The sequence below is a fragment of the Schistocerca serialis genome, chromosome 11 (assembly GCF_023864345.2).
Source record: "Schistocerca serialis cubense isolate TAMUIC-IGC-003099 chromosome 11, iqSchSeri2.2, whole genome shotgun sequence".
NCBI lineage: Eukaryota > Metazoa > Arthropoda > Insecta > Orthoptera > Acrididae > Schistocerca > Schistocerca serialis.
The window spans coordinates 134,469,626-134,493,526 of record NC_064648.1 but is presented as its reverse complement, the minus strand read 5'-3'; the positions used below and the strand labels follow the sequence as shown (position 1 = coordinate 134,493,526).

The 23,901-nt window shown below is 40.5% G+C and overlaps 1 protein-coding gene across 1 annotated transcript; it reads left to right on the top strand.

Annotated features, from left to right (window-relative positions):
• Positions 1-424: 424 nt before the first annotated feature.
• Positions 425-22,897, top strand: LOC126426531 (inversin-like). Its single transcript, XM_050088434.1, has 7 exons — positions 425-449; positions 1,721-1,867; positions 4,358-4,501; positions 7,686-7,815; positions 10,308-10,454; positions 11,471-11,614; positions 22,417-22,897. Exons 1-7 carry the CDS (start codon positions 425-427, stop codon positions 22,895-22,897), a joined length of 1,218 nt encoding a protein of 405 aa, XP_049944391.1.
• The last annotated feature ends 1,004 nt before the right edge of the window (positions 22,898-23,901 follow it).

Here is a 23,901-nt window from a genome sequence, read left to right as displayed (position 1 = left end):
AACGAAGTCCTTTGTGACAGCCCTGTTGTATGAAAATTCTTGGACTTCTTCCTCCTGACGAAGACGCTGAAGGTAATCGGCAAAAGCTCGCGTTTTTACCCTCAATTAACGTGCCAAGAAGTCCGAGAATGTTTCAAACTGTAAGCTGATAAGCAGACTGCTAGATTATTTGTATCAATAGCTCACTTCGTTCTTAGTAATGTTTGTGTTCACTTAATTCTGTGTTTACAGACCCTAAGTTTTACTGTCTCTAATGATCCTCTGTGTAACTGTGGATTCACCAGCAGTGTCTCTCTGTGCAGTGCACAAGCCGCTGCAGACAGCATTCACACACCTGGGACGCACTGCCAACCCCTGTACGAGGACAGCGAGCCTCCTGATGCAGCTAAAGTAACCACAGCTTCCCAAGGCACTCCCCTACCTGATGGCGCAGCAGCCTCTAGCAAGCGGTGAGTGGCATTTCATCATATTTTTTTATGAAATTCAGGCTACAGTATCGTGGTTTAGGTAATTCTTTTATAAATCTTGAATTTCTAGTAGGCATACGTAAAAATTATTGTTTGCTTTTATCTCTGAGTTCACAGTGTGAATCCCATTTATTTACGATCGGAAATGATTCGCATCATGCAGATATAAATACTGTGCCATGGCCAGAATATTAGTTCAGTTGAACATGTATGTTCACATATTCACAAATTGTTCATTTCTCATAGAAAAAGTAGTAAATATAGCTGCAGAAGGTTTGCCACAGCACTGAGATTCTTTGTGTGATAAACTGCCACCATATGGAAAAGACTGACCGGAATTAATTGAAATTCCTGTTACTGATGACGAAGAGCTATCAGCTTCTGCCCAACCTGACAACAAGGAAAACACCAAACATAAAAATTGCAGTTCCATATTAAACAAAATACCATAATATCATCAACATTCATATGTAACAATTCTTACAGCCTACTTTTAGTTTTTTGTGGAGGTGGTAAAATCTCCAGAGCTATAGTCAAAATTCTGTATTTATATAACACGTACATATACATTGCCTCTGCTTACTTTACTGATCTCCATGACACTCATTCAACTTTGCAGTCATTTGATACTTCCACCTGTTCAGTGACCGTGCTGGTAAGTGAATTTTAATCATAATAATTATTATTCAAAGTTTCAATTTACATAGTATTTTCAATGACTGTTGAATTGCTCACTGGAATAGCTTCAATCTATCAAAAATCCTGTGGCTCTCCCTGCTCTGGATTTCCATCCAATGCAGTTCAAAGGCTGTTCTTACTCTGTATAACAAAAGCCCTGTCCCTAACATGTGAGCAAGAAGTGCACTCTGATGATCATTGTGTCAAGTTATGTTCCTTTAAATGATATTGCCATACTAATTTACTTGTGATTGTTATTGTTATGTACTGAAACCTTAATGCCCAGTATTTCTCCTGTGATTCAAATATAGCCATTGGCCATTGGAGGTACCTTCAATCTGTGCTTAGTTTAAAACAACTTATTGATTGGTATGGTATGTTACTGTCTTTGGGGATGTAAAAGAAGTATTGGAGAAGCTTTTTATTTCACTTCTAGGTTATTCATATTCACTTCCCATTTTATCACAAGCAGCATGCATTCTATTCACTCCATGTGCTTAGCTCCTTAGTGCTACTATAATGAATCCTCTTGCTCTCAGTGTGTGACACACTCCAAGCAGTGTCTCTTTACACAGAGTGCAAGCCGCTGCAGACAGCACTCACACACCTGCCACTCACTGTCAGCCCTGCAACAACCACAGCCAGTCACCTGTCGCAGATAGAACAACTACAGATGCCCACTGCAGTGCCCTACCTGATGGTGCCAAAGACTCTTCCAAGAGGTGAGTTCTGCCACAAAAATTTTCCACATTTAAAGCAGGACTCATGGCTGTGAACCAAGTGTTATGATCAAATCTCTAATGTGACTTTATTGCATTCTTATATAAACTTCAAGCTGTACTATCCATTGACAGATACACCTTCTAAATGGTTTGATCCTCTAGTGGGCAGAGATAATCATGGTACTCTACACGTATCTTTGGGTTCCCGGTGTGAACTACGTTCACTTCAGCATGCACATGAATCACTCAGCCATTTCTCAAGCAATAAATAATAATATGTAAAGCAAATCTGGAAAATCTTTAGGCCTCTTCTAGTGTTTAACAGCCATTGTACACTGATTTGAATTTCCCACGACTCACAAAGAAGAGCCATCAGCCCTCTCTCAAACTCAGCATGGTTCTTGCAACAAAGAACAGGCAAAGAACTTGTATTAAATTGCAACTGCAGTAATAATCATTAAAATTCATATGTAACATGTAATACAGCACACTTTTTAATATGTCATGGATGTGGATAAATCCAAAAACGTACAGGCCAAATTCTGTATCACTACGAAATATATATACACATTATCCATCCTTACTTTATTTATCTTCTTCGCACTCATTCTCTTCGCAGTCAGATGATTTTTTTATGTTCACTTGATCTGCCAAGATGCTAGTTAAAACAGCTGAATCATATTTAACCATTGACCTGTGTTTTGAGCCATGCAATAATTCCAATGGTAGTTACATTTTTCATCATAATAGCTACATTGTATCAAAAATTCTGTGGCCATTCACACTCTAGATTTCCTTCCCACTCAGTTCAGAAGATGTTGCCACTCGGTTTGACATCTGTGATTTTTAGGTCCAAGTCCTCTTGAAGGCTACAGCCATTATAAATTCTGTATGGTTGTATTTGTTACGTATTCAGACTGCAATGTCCTCTCATATCACTCCAATTACTCTGAAATGACTACTGACTGTTGTATGTACCTTTATGTTTTGCTGCATTTTGAACAACTTGTTGTCTGGTACACAAAGATGTTCCGTTGTGCCACTCAAGAAATCCTGCAGATATGCCAGTTAGCACAATGCTGGGTCATTCATATTAACTGCCCATTTTGCCCCTCATACTGTGTGTTCTATTAACCCTACATCAACAGTCCTTTTGTTGCACTGTCTGTAATGAGCTGCTTTTGGCATCTATGTGAGTATGCATTCCTAAGCAGTGCGTCCCTGTGCAGTGTACAAGCCACTGTAGACAACATTCTCACACCTGGAATTCACACAGCTGGGACCCACAGTGACCACTGCCAGATGCCTGTCGAAGCTACAAAAACAACAGCTGACTCACTTCAGTCCACTGTCTGATGGTGTCACAGTTCCTTTCAAGAAGTTATTGATGTCACTACATCTGAACATTTTCCACATTCATAGTATGACATACTTTGGTGCTAAGCAAGTGTTATGATCAAACAGTCTAATGTTATTATGTTGTATTTTTTCATCAGATACAGGTTATAATTGTTTTATATATTTTGTCATTCTGGTAGGTATAGGTAAAAATAGTTCTCTATATTTACCACTGAGATCACGATCTAAATTACATTCAGTTCACAAAAATAATTCACATTGTGCACTTCCATGTTTTGTATTTTGGCCAAATTTTAACTCTTTCTGACATTGTTGTTCAAATGTTCATACAATGCTCATTTCTGATACAAGAAAAAGTAATAATAGATTCAGCAAATATGGCTTATCATTTGGCTTCTTCTTGTGGCAGATACCCATCGACACAGTGCAGACTTAACCTGGTAATTTGTAACTCGTATATGTCTGCCCGGCTGAAGTAGTGTTAAACAAAGTAGTAACTACTATAAAAATCATTAACACTCATATACAACATATAATATAGCACAACTTATAATATACTGTGGAGGTGCCAAAATCTACAGCTCTACAACCTAAATTCCGTATCACTACTGTATATATATATATATATATATATATATATATATATATATATATGTGTGTGTGTGTGTGTGTGTGTGTGTGTGTGTGTGTGTGTGTTGTCTCAAACTCATTCAAATATAGATAGTATTTTAACATTCACCCATTCAGTAAGGGTGTTCATTGGTCAATTTGCATCATATGTAATTAATGGTGAGCTTCTGTATTATTTCAACTGACTATTAAATTATTGAGTTGAATAGTTTCATTCTGTCAAAACTTCTCTGGGCCTTCCTACTCTGGATTTCCTTGCAGTGCATTTCTAAAACTTCTGTCACTCTTTTTTAGCAACTGTGATACCAGGGGCCCAGACCCCAGTACATGAGCTACAAATGCTCATTGTATCTCATTATGTTGATTTAGAGGTTATTGACATTTTGATTTATGTGTAGCTGTTGTATTCAAACTGTAGTGTTGGCTCTGTGCATTTCGCCACTTAGTGCTAACGTCTATAAATCTCCATGTGGGTACCCCAAGCAGTGTGTCTCTGTGCAGTGTTCGAGCCAACACAGACAGCACTCTCACTGTCGCCACTCACTGCCGGCCCCACAACCACCACCACTGGAGACGTTTCGAAGCTACAACAGGGGCTGCCCGCTGCACTCCCTTACCTGAAGCTGCCACAGTCTCTCGCAAGCGGTGAGCTCTTCCACAACATATGCACATATTACAAATATATTATGGTGCCATTAACCAAGGCCACGCGGGATTAGCCGAGCGGTCTGAGGCGCTGCAGTCATGTACTGTGTGGCTGGTCCCGGAGGAGGTACGTGTCCTCCCTCGGGCATGGGTGTGTGTGTTTGTCCTTTGGATAATATACGTTAAGTAGTGTGTAGGCTTAGGGAATGATGACCTTAGCAGTTAAACCCCATAAGATTTCACACACATTTGGACATTAACCAAGTGCTACGATCTAATAATCGTATGTCACTGCACTGTATTTTCTGATTAAAAAACTCAGGATATAGTTCCAAGGAGAAAGCATTTCTTATATTTATTTTGATGTTCGAGTTGATATAGTTAAAATAGGCCCACTACATTTATCTCTGGATGTGGGTGGTATTCAGGCTGGTGTACAAATTAATCACTCAGTGCAGATATATACATAATGCATCATGGCTAGAATATAAACTTATAACACATTTAGGCAATCATACATTGCATATATCAATTACTGTAAATGCTAATAACAGCTTTGTAACAGTATTGGGCTTCTTCTTGTGATTGGCAGACGTCACCTCAATAAAGATTTCATCCATTGATTGCAATTTCCCATGGCTCACTCAGTCCCTACATCGCTTATGCTATAACTCAGTCACAAATGCCTTGTAGATTTGTCTGAAGTTGTAACTATTGTAAAAAAATTAACTTCCATAAGCAGCATATAGTGTAGCACACTTCTCCATATATTGTAGATGTGGAAAATCCACAAAAGTACATTTAGAATTCTGTATTATTACAAATTATATATACATACGTTATCCCTGCTTACTTTACATGCCTTCATCACACTCATTGAACAATCCAGTCATATGATATTGTTGCGTCTAGTTACTTAGTGGGAATGCTTGTTAAAGATTTTCTGTTACATTTAACAATTATAAAAACTTTCATAATTAATTATTTGACCTTTGGGTTAGATGATACCTTAATGTTTTCCAATCAGTGACAATGCTAGTAAATCAATTTCAATTATATTTAATTATATGCTAAAATTTCAATGGTAGATAAATTTTTTGCTGGAACAGCTTGATTCTATAAAAACTTGTGTGCCCGTCCCCACACTGGATCTCCTTCCCACTCAGTTCTAAAGTTGCTATCAATTTGTTTACTGTCTGCCATTCACACAGCCCAGTTCTTCCAGAAGGCTAATTCCCTTCTAAATTGTATGTGTGTGTATTTCTTATGTACTCAATGACGTCCAGCACTTCTCATATCACTTAAAATAACTCTTGGCTAATTTATGTACTTTTATTTTATGGTTAATTTTTAACAACTCATTGTTTGGCAAGTTTAGGTATTCTTACAGTGGAGAAGCTAATTAGCTCTCTGCTACACCATTTTTCTTTCATCTGCCTGCTTTGTATTTATTAATGTATGTTCATTTAAATTTGCATTTACAGTCTAAGTTCTACTGTCTGAAATGAGCTGCTCTTGGCCTCCATGCGAGTACGTATTCCCAACCAGTATTTCTCTGCACAGTATGCAAACTGCTCAGACAGCGTCCACCCTCCCAGCACTCACTATCAAACCCATAACAACAATGGCTGAGCCCCTCTCGCAGCTACAACAAACTTCATTGCCCACTGCACTCACCTGCCTGATGCTGTCACAACATATCGACATTTTCTTTATTCCTAGCATGACTTATGGAGCCATTAACCAACTGTTATGATCAAAACATCGAATGTCATTTTATTCTACTTTTTGATAAAAAAACAGCCAAGTGTAAGTATTTGTTTTATATGTCATGGTGTTCTAGTAGTCAGACGTAAAAATAATTCACTACATTTATCTCGAAGGTAACAGTGTGAATTACATACAGTTCAGGATGCAAATGATTCCTTCAGTGCATTTCATGAACTGTAGCATGGCTAGTACATGAACTGATGGCAATAGAGTTGTACAATATCGATACATTGTTCACTCCTGATGTAATAAATAATAATAATATCTGCAGTAAATACAGCACCCCATTGCGCTGCTTCCTGTGGTAAGTAGTCATCATCTTTGTGAGCACCATACTGAATCTTATGACTGAGATTCCTATGATTCATGAAGAAAACCCTTCAGATCTTGTCTAATCTCTGTGTGGCTCATGTAACACCAAGCAAATCGTTGGTGAAAGTTTCAGGTTACACGATTATTTCAGTGTCAGTTAATTTTTTTCTTTAACAGCTTCACTCTATCAAAAATTTTATGCTCATTCCTACTGTGTAATTAATTACCACTCAGTTCAAGAGCTGCCATCACTGTGTTTGACATTTATAATTCCTAGGACAAAGTAATTTTGCAGACAATTGTTGTTCTAACTTCTCCAAGCTTGTATTTGTTATGTATTCAAAGTGTCATGACCAGTATTTCCCATCAACCGAACTTTATTTTAGATTACTGTACATAACTCCAATTTGTGTTTCGCTGTGAACAACTAAAAGTTTGGTATGCTAAAATACCGCAATGGGAATACAGGAGAAACAGTGGAGGAACTTTTGTAGATCACTACAATTTATTCTTAATATTTTTACGTTCACCTAATCATTGAAAGTGCTGGTCGGTCACTTTAATCATTTCTAATTATCGGGAAAACTTTCATTTACATCACTGAAAAGCTATAGACTATCACAGTTCAGAACTTAGTGCCATTCCTTTTTAGCATCTTTGGTTCCTACAGGTTGAGCCCTAAAATATGAAATAGAAATCCCATCTGATGACGACAGAATCACATATTCATATAAAGTCGATTGCCATTCTTGTTTATGTGCTTTTGTTGGTGTCAGTATTCAAACTGTAATGTCCAATACTTCTTGTTTCACTACATCATAACTGTTGGCCATTGTACGTAACTTTCATTTCTGCTTCATTTAGAACAGCTTAATGCTTTGTATGCTAATTTTATTCTGTTGGGAAAAAGACGTGGAGAACCTGATTAGCTGACTGCCACGTCATCTGTTTTAATCGACCACTTTGACGTTATCAGTGTGTGTTCTATTGAGTGTGTGTGGACAGTCCCTTTTCCTACAGTCGGTAATGAGCTACTCTTGGTCTCCACGTGAGTGCATAATCCCAAGCAGTGTTTCTCGGTGCAGTGTGCGAGCCACTACAGACATCACCCACACTGTCAGCACGCGCCCTCAGCCACAGAACAACAGAGGCCAGTCTGCTGTCACAGTTACAACAACCGTGGCTGCCCTGCATGCTCCACTACCTGATGATGCCGAGGCTTCTTGCAAGCGGTGAGTTCTGTCGATACGTTCGTTTTCCACATTTATAGTACGACTTATGGGAGTGTCAACCCAGTTTTATGATCAAAAATCTCATGTCGCTTTACAGTATTTTTTGATAAGGCTTAGGCTATGGTTGCTAGGAAAAGATATTCCTTGTATATATTGTTGTGTCCTAGTAGCCATAGATAAAAAAGATTCTCTATATTAATCTTTGGGTTCATGGTGTAAATTACATTAAGTTCAGAACACAAATGAATCACCAACCACAGATATTTCATGTACTTTATCACAGCCAAAAGATAAGCTGATTGACATCAATGTCCCTACAACATTCATTTCTGGGGCAGTGAACAGTAATAATAGCTGCATAAGGTATGGCACAGCATTGAGCTTCTGCTTGTGGTTGACAGCTGTAGTGTCAGTGACGACTTACTCTGGTAGTTTCAAAATCTCATCAGCGCCAATGAAGAGCTATCTGCTCTCTTCCAATCTCTGCATGGCTCATGTAACAATGATAACACAAACACAGAGCTGCATTGTACTAAATAGTAAGTAGTATAAAAATATTTAACAGCTTTTATAATCTAAATATTTAACACCTTTTATAATCTAATATATAACAGACATTATAATAGATCATTCTGTATCAGTACTGAATCGATATATGGGTTCTGTCCATCTGCTTTAGTGATCTTTCTGACGCTCATTCGACTTTGTAGTCTAATGATAGTTTAATGTTCAGCTGTTCAGTGTGAGTGCTGAGTCACCAATGTAGGTAAAATTTAATTAGTAGACATTTTTTTAATGTATGGGACGCCTATTATGGCAGTCATATTGTTCACTGGAATAGCTTCATTCTATCAAAACCTCTGTAGCATGTCGTTCTCTAAATTCCCTTCTTAACCCAATGGAAAAGCTGTTGTCCCCTTGTTATGCATCTGTGCATTATACAGTCAAGTATCTAACGCATGAACTATAAGGGGCGTTCAAAAAGATACGAGCTGGAGGCATGATTACAGAAACCACTACATCTATGTTAGAAGTATTGACCCTGGCTCTTGAAACACTTGTCCCACTGTGACACAAGGCGGTGAATGGCTGTCTCATGAAACTCCCAGGGCTCCAATGTTAACCACTTCCGCATGTACAGGTGGATGTCACCATCCATACGAGTGTAGGAAAGGTTATGGTGACGTACTTCTTTGACTAAGATGGCCCCCTTCTGATTCACTTCTTGCAGCACGGGACAACAGTGAATTCCCAGCGTTAGTCGCAGACTTGACCACCCTTCGCCAAGCAATCAAAACACAACGACCAGGCAATCTCACCTGTGGCGTCATTCTGCTCCACGACAGTGCAAAGCCTCATAGGTCCCACACAGTTGCGGCACTCCTGCAGAAATTCAAATGGGAGGTTCTCGGCCACCCTCCATACATGCTGGACCTCTCTCCCTGTGATTACGCCATTTTTTGTCAACTTGGAAATGCTCTGAGGGGCAAACTATTCACCTCGGACGACAATGTCCAATTGTTTGTGCGGAACTGGTTTACATCGCAGCGCAAGCAATTTTATGAGACAGCCATTCACCGCCTTGTGTCGCAGTGAGACAAGTGTCTCAACATCCAGGCTCAATCCTTCTAACATACAGGTACTGTTTTATGTAATTATGCCTCCAGCTCGTATCTTTTTGAACGCCCCTTATACGAGGGCTAGCTGCTGATCGTTTTATCACATTGTAAACATGGTAAGAAAAGTTCTGATTTAATGTAAATAATGTGAGAGATAAGGAGACCACCCGCCACATTGTAGAAGGATTGAGGTGTCGGCAGGTACATAAAAAAGAATGAAAACATACTAATTTTCCGACTAATCCCTTAACAAGCTAGAGAATACAAACTACACACACATACATACATACACAAATCTATATGCATAGATGAGTGCATAAGTGTGTGTGCATGTGTGTGTGTGTGTGTGTGTGTGTGTGTGTGTGTGTGTGTTTTGGAGCTCATCAAAGGCGTCATCTGAAAAGTAGCAAGCTATAGGTTTTTGTGTGCATGTTGATGACTCAGTATTTAAACTATATGGTGCGGCCTTTGAATATAAATTACTTACACAGTAACACATTAAGTACATTCATAGGTTAGTATCATTATAATTTTATGTTTCATGATAGTGGTTAAATGTTCAAACTGTGCTGTCCAATAGTTGTCCTTTCTCTCCATTACTGTTGGCTCTGTATGTTCCTTTAATTTGTGCTTTATATTCAAAACTTGTTGTTTGATAAGGCTAGTAACTCCAGTGGGGAATGTAAGAAAAACAGTGGGCAGACAGATTAGCTCACTGGTAGCTGGGTTAACTGACGAACTTTTGTTTTCATTACTAGTGTGTGTTCTATACTATCTGTTTTGTTGACAGTCTAAAAGTACTATAATCTGTAATGAGCTGCTCTTCATCTCCATCAAAACAAAATTTCTTGCACACTGTCTCTTTCTGTGCAGCACGCGACGCACTGTGGACAGTAGGCCCACGTCCAGCAATCGCCATCAGCTGCACAGTGACGACAGTCAGACTCCTGTTGTGGGCACACAGTCTGTGGCTTCTGGCAACACTTCCCCATCTGATGGAGCCATCCTCTCTCACAAGCAGTGAGTTCTGTCACACCATGCACAGAGCCTCTATATTCATAGTACAAGTTAAGGGTGTGTTAGCCAAGTAAAGCATTCAAAATGTCGAAAGCAACTTTATTCTTTATATATATGTTATTTTTGAATGTTAATAATTTTTACTGTAATAAAAATTAGTGTAAACTATCAAATGTTTGTTTAGTGTTTTCTTTGTTGCATGAGCACTGCAGAATTCTGACTGTATAGAAATGCATTGAGTGTTTCATTTCTGTTCTTAAATGAATATAAATCATACTGTGAAACCAGAGAAAAGTCTAGGGAACTACTTTTGAACCATGCTTATACAAAGATCAAAATTAATGAATAGGAATAATTTTTCCTGGCAACTATAATCTCGAATTTTTAATGCAGTAAAAGTGTTTCTTGGCTCATGTGAATGAAGCCTAATTAATAGGCAATGTTTCAATTCATGTGGTATTTTTCATGGAAGTTAAATTTTTCAATGGAATTGCTTCATAGTATCACAAATCCTCTGCCCCTTTCTTGTCCGAAGTTCTTTCCCATTTCAGTTCAAGTGCTCACATCGCTCTGTTCACATTCTGTTCTTCCTACAGCCCAGCGTCTAACACATGAGCTGCAAATACCATGTGGTGATCATTGTAGCACATTAAGTACATTTAAACATTACTGCTGTTCTAGATTCTGTGAGACTGTTGTTATATTTAAATTGCCCCGTCCAACAGCTCTCAAAAGACTTCAGCAAAATTTTTGTCCCTTCTTCACCTTACATTTGTGCTTTATTTTGTATAATCTGTTCTTACGAATGCTATTGTATGTCTATGCTGAATTCTGAATAAGCTGAATGTGAATTAATTACCTCACCTGTAAGTCATTCACCTGAGTGGATCCACTATTCTTGTTGGTGGTGTGTATTCTATTATTTTTGTGGTGGACAGTCTGTTAGCAGAAATGTCTGTACTAAGTTGCCCTCTGCCCCTGTGCGACTATACTGGCCCACACCCAGTATCTTTGTGCAGAGTGCCAGCCACATCAGGCTGCAGCCCCACACCTGGCACTCACTGTCAGCCCCACAGCAGCAGCCAGACTCCCATCACAACTACAGCAACTGTGGCTGCCAGCCACACTCCTCCAGCTGATGATCCAGCAGACTCTCGCATGTGGTAAGTTCCATCACTACAAGTGCAAATTTCCCATATGCATAGTATGACATGTGAAGGTGTGAACCAAGTGTTACTGTCAGTAAGTCAGAAAATCGGTTGTTGCTTTATTTGTAGTATTTGATAAAGCAGAAGCTATATGTATATATATATATATATATATATATATATATAGAACAGTTCAAGGAACAAATGATTCATCCAATGCAGTTATATAGGAAAGATTTTATAAAACAACATTCTTTTCCCAAGATAGTGAATTTGTGTGCTCGCTGCAGTTCCTGGTTTCACTGGCGGTTTTGTATCTTCCAAATTATTCCTGGAAGCAATGGGTGTAAAAGGGTTTATCGATGCACTGAAACTCTAAAAACGTTAATTTTGTGTGAATAAATAACAGTGGATGTAAGTCTGTGGTGCTTTTCTAAAAGAAATGATGTTGCGATAATAAGCAGGAAAAGAAATACAAAATAATGGGCAGAACCTGAACAGGGATATCGAATGGTGTGTTGTGTGTGTTGAAATATATATAACAAGAGTACAAGTTTACAGGCCAACTAGCGCTGCAGATGGTGAAGAGACCGAAGAAATGTATGATGCAATAAAAGGATTTTATCAGATAGTTATGGAGGATTGGAATTCGATAGTAGGGAAAGGAGGAGAAGGAAAACTAGTAGATGAATATGGACTGAGGGTAAGGAATCAAAGAGGAAGCTACCTGGTGGAATTTTGAACAGAGTATAAATTAATCATAGCTAATACTTGGTTTAAGAAACATGAAAGAAGGTTGTATATGTGGAAGAGGCCTGGAGACACTGGAATACTTCAGATATATTTTATAATGGTAGCACAGAGATTTAGGAACCAGGTTTTAAAAAGTAAGACATTTCCAGAGGCAGATGTAGACTCTGACAATAATTTATTGGTTATCAGCTGTAGACTAAAACTGAAGAGACTGCAAAAAGGTACAAATTTAAGGAGATGCACCTGGAGAAACTGAAAGAATCAGATGTTGTAGAGAATTTCAGAGAGAGCATTAGGGAATGATTGACAAATACAGGGGAAAGAATACAGTAGGCGAAGAATGGGTATCTTCAAGAAATGAAATAGTGATGGCAGCAGAGGATCAAGTAGGAAAAAAGACGAGGGCTAGTAGAAATCCTTGGGTAACAGAAGAGATATTGAATTTAATTGACGAAAGGAGGAAATATAAAAATGCAGTAAATGAAGAAGGGAAAAAGGAATATAAACGTCTCAAAAATGAGATCGACAGGAAGTGCGAAATGGCTAAGCAGGGATGGCTAGAGGACAAATGTGAGAATGTAGAGGCATATATCACTAGGGGTAAGACAGATACTGCCTACAAGAAAATTAAAGAGACCTTTGGAGAAAAGAGAACGACCTGCATGAATATCAAGAGCACAAATGGAAAACCAGTCCTAAGCAATGAAGGGAAAGCAGTATATCGAGATTCTATACAACGGCGATGTACTTGAGGACAATTTTATGGAAATAGAAGAGGATGTAGATGAAGATCAAATGGGAGATGTAATACTGTGTGAAGAATGAAGATGTAAGTCAGAAAAGACCCTGGGAGTAGACTACTGGTAGTTAGAACTACTGGTAACCTTGGGAGAGGCTGCCATGACAAAACTCTACCATCCGGTGAGGAAGATGTATGAGACAGCAGAAATACAATCAGACTTCGAGAAGAAATTTATAATTGAAAACGCAAAGAAAGTAGGCGTCGACAGGTGTAAAAATTGCCGAACTATCAGTTTCATAAGTAATGGCTGCAAAATACTAACACCAATTTTTTACAGACGAATTGAACAGGAACCAATCTGTTTGGATTCTGTAGAATATTGGAACATGCGATGCAATACCGACCCTATGACTTACTTTAGAAGATAGATTAAGGAAAGGGAAACCAATATTTCTAGCATTTGTAGACTTAGAGAAAGCTTTTGGCAATGTTGACTGCAACACTCTCTTTCAAATTCTGAAGGTGGTAGGGGTCAAATACAAGGAGTGAAAGGCCATTTACAATTTGTACAGAAACCAGATGGCAGTTATAAGAGTCGAGGGGCATGAAAGGCAAGCAGATATTGAGAAGGGAGTGAGACAGTGCTGTAACCTATCCCGAATGTTATTCAATGTGCAATTGAGCAAGCAGTAAAGAAAACAAAATAAAAATTTAGAATAGGAATTAAAATCCATGAAGAAGAAATAAAAACTGATAACATTGTAATTCTGTCAGAGACAGCAAAGGACCCAGAAGAGGAGTTGAATGGAATAGATAAGATCTTGAAAAGAGGATATAAGATGAACATCAACAAAAGCAAAACGAGGATAATGGAATGTAGTCAAATTAAATCGCGTGATGCTGAGGGAATTAGATTAGGAAATGAAACACTTAAAGTAGTAAACGAGTTTTGCTGCTCAGGGAGAAAAATAGCTGATAATAGTCGAGGTAAAGAGTATATAAAATGTAGACTAGCGATGGCAAGGAAAGCGTTTCTGAAGAAGAGAAATTTGTTAACATCGAGTATAGATTTAGGTGTCAGGAAGTCTTTTCTCAAAGTATTTGTATGAAGTGTAACCATGTATGGAAGTGAAACATGAACGATAAACAGTTTGGAAAAGAAAGGAATAGAAGCTTTCGAAACGTGGTACTACAGAAGAATGCTGAAGATTAGATGAGTAGATCGAATAACTAATGAGGAATTCGTGGCACAATCTGAATAAAAGAAGGCATTGGTTTATAGGACATGTTCTGAGGCATCAAGGGATCACCTATTTAGTATTCAAGGGATGCGTGGAGGGTTAAAATGGTAGAGGGAGACCAATGATGAATACACTAAGCAGGTTTAGAAGGATGTAGTCTGCAGTCATTACTCGGAGATGAAGAAGCTTGCACAGGGTAGAGTAACACGGAGAGCTGCATCAAACCAGTCTCTGGATTGAGGACGACAACAACAACCCTAGAGGATAACCAATGGTTCTTGTAGAGGGGCAGCAGACTCTTCAGCAGCTGGCAGCTGGCAGCTGCAGTGACAACAGTGTGGATCATTGACTGCTCTGGCCTTATAACATTAACATAATATTGCTGTGCTGGTACTACAAATGGCTATAAGCGAGAGGAAGCTACAGCTGTAAATTTTCTCAACAGTATACAGGTCCACTGCATGATTAAATAACATCGTCATCCTCTTAGCTAAGTTAAATATTGTTAAAATAGTTCCCCATTCAGATCTCCCAATGGAGTCAACTCAGGAGGAAATCATCAGTTGGTGTGTGGCATGTTGGATCCTTTAATCAGGTAGGTAGGACAGAGAAATTAAAAGTGGAAATTTATAGGCTGCCCAAAAAGTAATGCTCCACATTTATCAGCCGACATCTCTGCTATGAAACGTTAGGCACGAATTCATTGTAAGTTCCTGAGTGAATATGTTTCCTCAGAAAGTGTAGCCTCACAAAGTACTCAAATTACTATTGTTTAAACAGCCAGCGGAATGTGGTTCAATGGACCATCCTGGGCTATTATACCTCACATGTTAAGGCTTGGTGAAGTTCTCATTCATGAAGATCGATGCATTACGACTCAGCAGTTTGCACTGCTGCTATTACGACTCAGCAGTTTGCACTACTGCTGTGAACAACTCAAAGGTTGTTCTGGCTCAACATGGAAACATTCGGCCCTTACAAGTTTAAGATTTCCTAACTCATTAAGAAATAAGGTTGGACAGTGCTACCTCATCCAGTCTGCCTTAGACATAGCTAACTAGTACTTCCACTTGTTTTTGCCATTAAGGGATAGCATTTGTGGATTACATTTTGAGGGTCACTAGAAGCTGATTCACATTGTAAATAAATGGCTTTGCAATCAGAAAAATTACTCCTACCGACAGAACACGCATGCCTTTCTGCCTCATGCAGGCATACCATAGAATTGGAAGGAGAATATCTGGTGTGTAGATAAAATATAATTCTTTCACGTGTGTAATTTTCGTTCTGTGGAATAAATAGCTGTTGAAGAAAAAATTTGGAACATTGCTTTCTAGATTACTATCATAATTTTCTTACAAGAAATAGAAATCAGTAAAAACCAAACACTTGATTACGACACAGTTCATTGTGTAAAATACATAGGGCCAAAACCAGTTTTATTTAAATATGAACTAAAGTGTAAAATTTCAGCAGCTTTAGAAAACGAAAGAATGGTAGCAGCATGGCTGCAATATCAGTTGTTAGTGAATATTTTCTGTACCTTCCAGAATAGAAAATAAAATAAGTGGGAACAATGTCCTTAGATAATATTTGGTTAATTTTTGTCTGTCTCGGTGCTATCACTAGTGGAATATTTTAATTGTGCGGTATGCAAAGAGGTCCAGGTGCTAAAATTTCGATTTCAGTAAAGGAGTAAAAACTTTGGATACTAACAACACTTGTCTTTTACCACACTTACACAACAACATGTGTGTGTGTGTGTGTGTGTGTGTGTGTGTGTGTGTGTGTGTGTGGGTGTGTGTGTCAAACATTTCCTCTTAATCACTGGATTTCTACCAAATTTGGAGCTTGTGTTGCTTGCTATAAGAGAATAAGCACTTCAGGGGTTAGAACCTCCTAACTAGCAGAGATATTGACAAAAAAGGGTTTTCAACTCTGGCGTGAGAGATGCCCTGCTTGAGAGGCATGTTGTGCAGACAATATTGGTTAGCATTGCAGGGGCAACATGTGTGGGTAGGAATGCCTAAGCAGAGAGAAGAGTGGATGCTCAGAGAAAAGGGGAAGGAGAAGAGAATTAGATGGAGATTGAGATGAGAGAGATAGTGGGAGGTGGAGATGTGGGCACAGACGTATTGGTGAGGAGAAGGTCAAGATATAGAGATAGGAGGATAAAGTGGGCAGAAAGATGACTGGGAGGCAGAGATGGACACAGGGGCCAGGTTGAGATTGGTAGACAGAAATAGGGCAAAAGAAAATGGACACAGAGAGAATGCGAGGATGAGGTGGACACATAGAGTTGGGATAGAAAGAGATGGACAGAAGAAATGGACAGACACAGGTGAGAGGAGAAGGTGTACTGAAAGAAGAGGAGGAGGAGCTGTCACTGAGAGCCTCTGGAAAAGGAGATTGAAAGATGCACTGGAAGGAGGAGATGGACAGAAAGATGGGGAGGAGGGGATGATCAGAGAGAGCATGGAGGTGAAAATGGGCAGATGAGGTGGGAGGATGAGGTGGACATGGAGATGGGGAAAAGAAGACAAATACTATGTGATCAAAAGTGTCCAGACGCCGCCAAAACATACGTTCCATATTAATGCATTCTACTTCCACCTACTGCCAGGTACAGCGACCTCAGTAGTCATTAGACATCGTGAGACAGCAGGATGGACACTCCACAGAATTCACGGACTTCGAATGTGGTCAGGTGACTGGGTGTCACTTGTGTCATACGTCTGTGCACGAGATTTCCAATCTCCTAAACATCCCCTGGTCCACTGTTTCACATGTCATAGCGACGTGGAAACGTGAAGGGACATGTACAGCACAAAAGCATACAGGCCAACCTCGTCTGGTGACTAACGGAGACTGCCGACAGTAGAAGTGGGTCATAATGTGTAATAGGCAGACATCAGGAATTCCAAACTGCATCAAGATCCACTGCAAGTTCTATGACAGACAGGAAGTGAGAAAACTTGGATCTCATGGTCGAGTGTCTGCTCATAAGCCACACATCATGCCAGTAAATGCCAAACAACGTCTCGCTCGATGTAAGGAGGGTAAACATTGCACGATTGAATAGTGGAAAAAGTTGTGTGGAGTGACGAATCACGGTACACAATGCGGCGATCCAATGGCTGGTGAACGTCATCTGCCAGCCTGTGTAGTGCTAACAGTAAAATTCGGTGGCATCTCTTCTTGTATTGTGTGGCACTACCACAGCAAAGGCCTATATTGATGTTTTAAACATCTTCTTACTTTCCACTGTTGAAGAGCATTTCAGGGATGGTAACTGCATCTTTCAACACGATTGAGCACCTGTTCGTAATGCATGGCCTGTGTCGGAGTGGAAACACAACAATAACATCCCTGTTATGGTCTGGCCTGCACAGAGTCCTGAGTTGAATCCTATAGAACACCTTTGTGATGATTTGGAACCCTGACTTTGTGCCAGGCCTCACTGACCAACATCGATACCTCTCCTGAGTGCAGCACTCTGTGAAGAATGAGCTGCCATTCTCCAAGAAACCTTCCAGCATCTGACTGAACATATGCCTCTGAGAGTTGAAGCTGTCATCAAGGCTAAAGGTGGGCCAACACTATATTGGATTCTAGCATTACCAATGGAGGCTGCCACGATCTTGTAAGTCATTTTCAGCCAGGTGTCCAGATACTTTTCGTGTGTGCAAACATATGTGTCAAATGTCTACATGTGTGAAGCCACTGGGAAAAGTATTGCATAAATATAAGCAGCATGTGTGTGTGTGTGTGTGTGTGTGTGTGTGTGTGTGTGTGTGTGTGTGTGTGTAGCATCAATTTCAGTTAAATTTAGGACACAAACAGCACACTTCATGAGCATCAGCAAAGTTTGGTTAGAACCTCCTAGTTCTCATAGGAGCAGAGTCACAGCAACAGATGGTTTTTCAGTCCTTGATACATAGGCTGCCCTGTAAGACAAGTATTCACTGTTTTTGTATCTTGTGTTCCAGTTGTAGGCTTGCTTTATCGATTTGCTTATTCAATTTCCTGACTTGTAGGCTGCCCTGCATGACAGTATGTTACGGGAGTATTATCAGCCTGCTTTATTGACTTGTTTTATTGAGCTATACATGTCGATAGCTTCAGCTGTGGAAGCTTGAGATGGACAGAGCAGGAGGGGATTTGTAGTGAGCTGGGCAAGAGTGGATGCAGAGAAAGAGGAGGAAGGATTGGAGGGATAGAGAGAGAAGCAGGAGGAGGAAGTGGATAGCGAAAGGAGCTGGAGGAGATGGAGAAGGATAGGGTTACAAGGAGATTAATAGGGAGATGTGGGGAGGGAGGAGGAAATGGGTGGGAGAGGGCAGAAAGAGAGGAATAGGTGGTGATGGGGGAGACGATGGATAACAAAATAGGGGTATGATAGGGATAGGGGACAGGAGGAGATGGACAGAGAGGGGTGGGGGAGGAGAATATGGACAGAGCAAGAGGGGTAAGACGTGGGGAGAGAGATGAGGAGGCAGAGGTGGACAGAGAGAGTGGGGAGATAAGAAGACTGATGGAGAAAGATGGGTAGGAGGAAATGAGCAGGCAGATGGCGGGTGGTGCAGTTAGGTAGATAGTTGATTTTGAAGAAAAAGTCAGCATCAGCTTCACTTTTCTTTTTATTTCAAACCATGACATTTTTCTACCCCAAGGCCATCATCTAGTGGTATCTAAATCAAACAACAAAGTGCAACAGAATTACTCTAACTGAGAAGAGTATATGAATAAACATAATCAACAGCAGATCAAATGTGAATATTCAAGATAACTCAGTCATCCATATCATAAAAACAATAAATTAAAAGAATAATGTAACATGAACTCATCTATGTATTATTAAAATGGATACATTCTTAGGTGAAAAAAGTCATGGGGAAGTGATACACACATATCCCAATGGCAATAATATCATGTGCACAAGGTACAAAATGGCAATGCATTGGCAGAGTTCTCATTTGTATTCAGGTGATTCGTGTGAAAAGATTTTGACGTGATTATGGTCGCACAATGGGAATTAACAGACTATGAACATGGAATGGTAGTTGGAGCCAGGTGCATGAGACATCCGCTTTGGAAACTGTTAGGGAATTCAATTTTACGAGATCCATAGTGCCTAGAGTGTCCCAAGATTGCCAAAGTTCTGTTTTTACCACTCACTATGGCCACTTCTTCACTTTATGATGGAGAGGGGTGACATTTTTGTAGAGCTGTCAGTGCTAGCAGACAAGCAACATTGCGTGAAACAACAGCAGAAATCAATGTGGCACATACAACGAAAGTTTGTGTTAGAGCAGTGCGGCGATATTTGGCAATAATGCGTTATCGCAGCAGACGACTGACGCGAGTGTCTTTCCTGACAGCACTGCATCACCTGCAGCGCCTCTCCTGGGCTCATGACCATATCCGTCGGACACTAGACGACTGGAAAACCGCGTCCTGGTCAGATGAGTCGCGATTTCAGTTGGTAAGACATCATGTCCCCAAACAATGATGGAGTTTTTAAGGATGCCTATGCACCGTGTCGCCAGGCCACTATCGTTCGCAACTGGTTCGAAGAACATTCTGGACAATTCGACTGATTGATTAGGCCACTATGTCACCCAACATAAATCCCTCTACACAAAATAGAGAGGTCAGTTTCTGCACAAAATCCTGCACCAGCAACACGTTCGCAATTATGGACAGCTATAGAGGCAGCGTGGCACAATATTCCTCCAGGGGATTTCCAACGACTTGTTGAGTCAATGCCACGTCGAGTTACTGCATTACGCCAGGTAAAAGGAGGTTGACACAATGTTAGAAGGTATCACATGACGTTTGTCACCCAGTGTATGTTTTGTAAACTAAATGATCCTAAAAAAAACTTGTTAAGTAACATCATAGAAACATCATAATAAAGTAGATACTGTATAAAGTCATTTACAAACTATGACTCCTTGGTGTGCCTTCAACCGTCCTGAAAGGACAGAGGACGACTGCTGAGGCGTGCCAGAAGTGGCACTACGTAAATAGGGGAGAGGGAAGTTAGAGGTAAAGCCTGTATGGGGCAGGTACGTAAGTGGGAAGAAGAAAGTGATGGGATAAAAGCTGAAAAATTTTTTTAAAAATTTAAATAAAGTACAAAATAATTTGAAATTTCAAAGACTAACAAGAAACCATAAAAAATGTATAAAAGTATTACTACGTAAAGAGAGAGCATGATAGATGACACTCACAAAACTTATGATGTAGAAACAGGGAAGTTGAAACCAACTATAGTAAAAAGTCGAAACCATAAAGGGTATCTCAGCACACAAACACGGGTTATTACAACATGTAGCCATAAAGAAAAGAGCATCGTCTGGTGTTTACAATAATAGGATTTGCTGTATATAACAAGACGTAACAGCTCTAAAATTCATTCTGAAAGCATTGTTTGTTCATTGAGAAGATTGTTCTTATTGCAGTGTATGTGGTTGTAGATTTTAATTTTTTCAAAATTGTCCATGTGGATACCTTTCTCCACTTTATGAGAAATTGTGAGTTATTGGCAATAGGGGAGATTGGGGAGATAGACAGAGATAGTGGGGAGAAGAAGTAGGACAGAAAGTTGTGAGAGGAGGAGTAGATAGACAGAGAGTGGAAGGAAGAAGAGATGGGAAGAGACAGGCGTAGGAGAAGTAGCTGGACAGAGAGAGAGAGGATGAAAAGAACGTACAGAGAGAGAGGGCTGATGAGAAGATGGTCAGAGATGTGGAGGAGTAGATGGGGAGACGAGGGGAGGACGAGAAGGGCAGAGAGAGGGACGAGACAGGCAATGGAAGGTGAGGGTAAAGTGGAGATTGGCAGTGAGGTGTGTGAAGAGGAGATGAATGGAGCATAGGGGAGAAGGCTCCAGATAGAGAGAGGGGGAAGGTGATGGCCAGGGAGAAGGGATGAGAAAAATACCAGATGAGACAGGAGGAGATGGATAAAGAGTGGGAGGAAGATAAGGTGTCAGCATTATTTGTGTGTGGGGCATACAAAGCTGCAGGGAAAAGACATTTAACATATATGTATAAAATATGATGTACGTGTGTACATCCGGCATCTCCTTCCAAAGCATTTCATCAATTTCAACCATAACTGGTATGCAAACTGTTTGTCCCATGGGAATTAGCATTGTGGGGATTAAGACCTCCTAGGCCCCATAGGAGCGGAAATACTAACAAAAAACTATTTCCAATCCCCTGCTGTGTGAGTTGCCCTACTCCATACAACAGGCAGTATATACAGGGTGTTACAAAAAGGTATGGCCAAACATTCGGGAAACATTCCTCACACACAAATAAAGAAAAGATGTTATGAGGACATGTGTCCAGAAACGCTTCATTTCCATGTTAGAGCTCATTTTAGTTTCGTCCACCTACGCTCAATGGAGCACGTTATCATGATTTCATACGGGATACTCTACATGTGCTGCTAGAACATGTGCCTTTACAAGTACGACATAACATGTGGTTCATGCACGATGGAGCTCCTGCACATTTCAGTCGAAGTCTTCGAGCACTTCTCAACAACAGATTCGGTGACCGATGGATTGGTAGAGGCGGACCAATTCCATGGCCTCCACGCTCTCCTGACCTCAACCCTCTTGACTTTCATTTATGGGGGCATTTGAAAGCTCTTGTCTACGTAACCCCGGTACCAAATGTAGAGACTCTTCGTGCTTGTATTTTGGACGGCTGTGATACAATACGCCATACTCCAGGGCTGCGTGAAAAATGCTCTTTGTAGTAGCAGAATGTAGGTGTTATCCGTTAGATTCATTGCAACCAGGACGTCATGTGCAAATGGCGTGTATACACATCAGTGGCATGTGGTCTATTGTGTGTTCAGGAAAGCAAGATTTATTTGAAACAGTATGTTAAATAGTAATGTACAAAAGTGCATGGAAATTAATTTTCTCCCCAAAAACTGTAGTTTTTTATGTTGCCTTAAGACACGTTGCAGTCACAGCTACTTAGGTTAAAAGTTTGCAAGTGTGTGTGTGTGTGTGTCTATATGTGTGGTAAGTATGAGAACGTCATTGTTTGTTGCAGGAGCCATTACTGTGTGGAGAAAGGCCAGAATGTGATCGAAGCAGCTAAAAAGGGGGCAGTTGAGGAGCTGCAGGAGCTGCTCGCTGAACGGGCGGACGTACGGGCGATGGACGGGTACAGGGAGACCGCCCTGCACTGGGCAGCTCAGGAGGGACACGTCGAGGCGGTGAGGTGTCTGGTGGAGGGCGAGGCGGAGCTAGACGCCAGGAACAGCGCGCAGCAGACGCCTCTGCACTTGGCTGCACTGAGTGGCCACACAGCTGTGGTGCAGCTGCTGGCGGCTTCCTCTGCCGACCCCAACGCCAAGGATGAGGACGGGAGGACGCCGCTGCACTGGACAGCGTGGTACGGCCACGCAGATGCGGCGACAGCGCTTCTGGAGGCGGGAGCTGACGGACAGGCCAGGTGTAATGAGGGGATGACTCCATTGGACCTCGCCAGGCAGAAGAAACACCAACACCTCATATACATACTAAGATGAAACTAGCAGTCCAGCAAACCTCTCTGGAGCAAAACGTATAGAGCTGAGTTATGTAGTACAGTGATTTGTTTTTAAAGTAAAAAATACAAAAAAGTTAATTCCACATCTATTCTGTGTAATTAAATATAGCGCATTTACTATTCTAATAAGGTCACTACTAGAGTGACGATAAATGGATGTCAGTAACAAGAGGTAAGCTTCCATTCTTGAAATCTCTACAAGAATCTAAAAATTCTTCATTACTAATAAGGACATTTGGTGCAATATTTGATTCCTGAAACGTACTTGATAGGAGCATGTTTGGTGCTATGTGAAACTACTGCAAATTTCACCACATCCAGATTACTGGTATACAAACTCTGTGGTTAGAACTTTCACTATGTATTCAAAATTATCCAGACACCCCCAAAACGTACGTTTTACATATTACGTGTATTGTGCTGCCACTTACTGCCAGGTACTCCATATTAGCGACCTCAATAGTCATTAGACATCGTGAGAGAGCAGAATGGCGCACTCCACAGAACTCATGGACTTTTAACATGGTCAGGTGATTGGGTGTCACTTGTGTCATACGTCTGTGCACGAGATTTCCACACTCCTAAACATTCCAAGGTCCACTGTTTCCAATGTCATAGAGAACTGCAAACGTCGCGGGACATGTACAGCACAAAAGCGTACAGGTCAACCTCGTCTGTTGACTAACAGAGGCCGCTGACAGTTGAAGAGAGCTGTAATGTGTGATAGGCAGACATCTATCCAGACTATCACAAAGGAATTCCAAGCTGCATCAGGATCGACTGCGACATTTAGGCAGGAGGTGAGGAAAGTCGGATTTCATGGTCGAGAGGCTGCTCATAAGCCACACATCACGCTGATAAATGCATAACGACACCTCGCTTGGTGTGAGGAGCGTAGACATTGCACGACTGATTAGTGTAAAAACGTTGAGTGGAGTGACGAATCACGGTACATGATCTAGCGATCCGATGGTTGGGTGTGGA

Bases quoted from the DNA above. Each gene is read 5' to 3' on its own strand.
- LOC126426531 (XM_050088434.1), top strand. From the start codon at position 425: ATGGCGCAGCAGCCTCTAGCAAGCG. The intron at 7,816-10,307 runs GTGAGTTCTGTC...CTTTCTGTGCAG, and splicing joins GCCGAGGCTTCTTGCAAGCG to CACGCGACGCACTGTGGACA. The intron at 11,615-22,416 runs GTAAGTTCCATC...TGTTTGTTGCAG, and splicing joins CCAGCAGACTCTCGCATGTG to GAGCCATTACTGTGTGGAGA.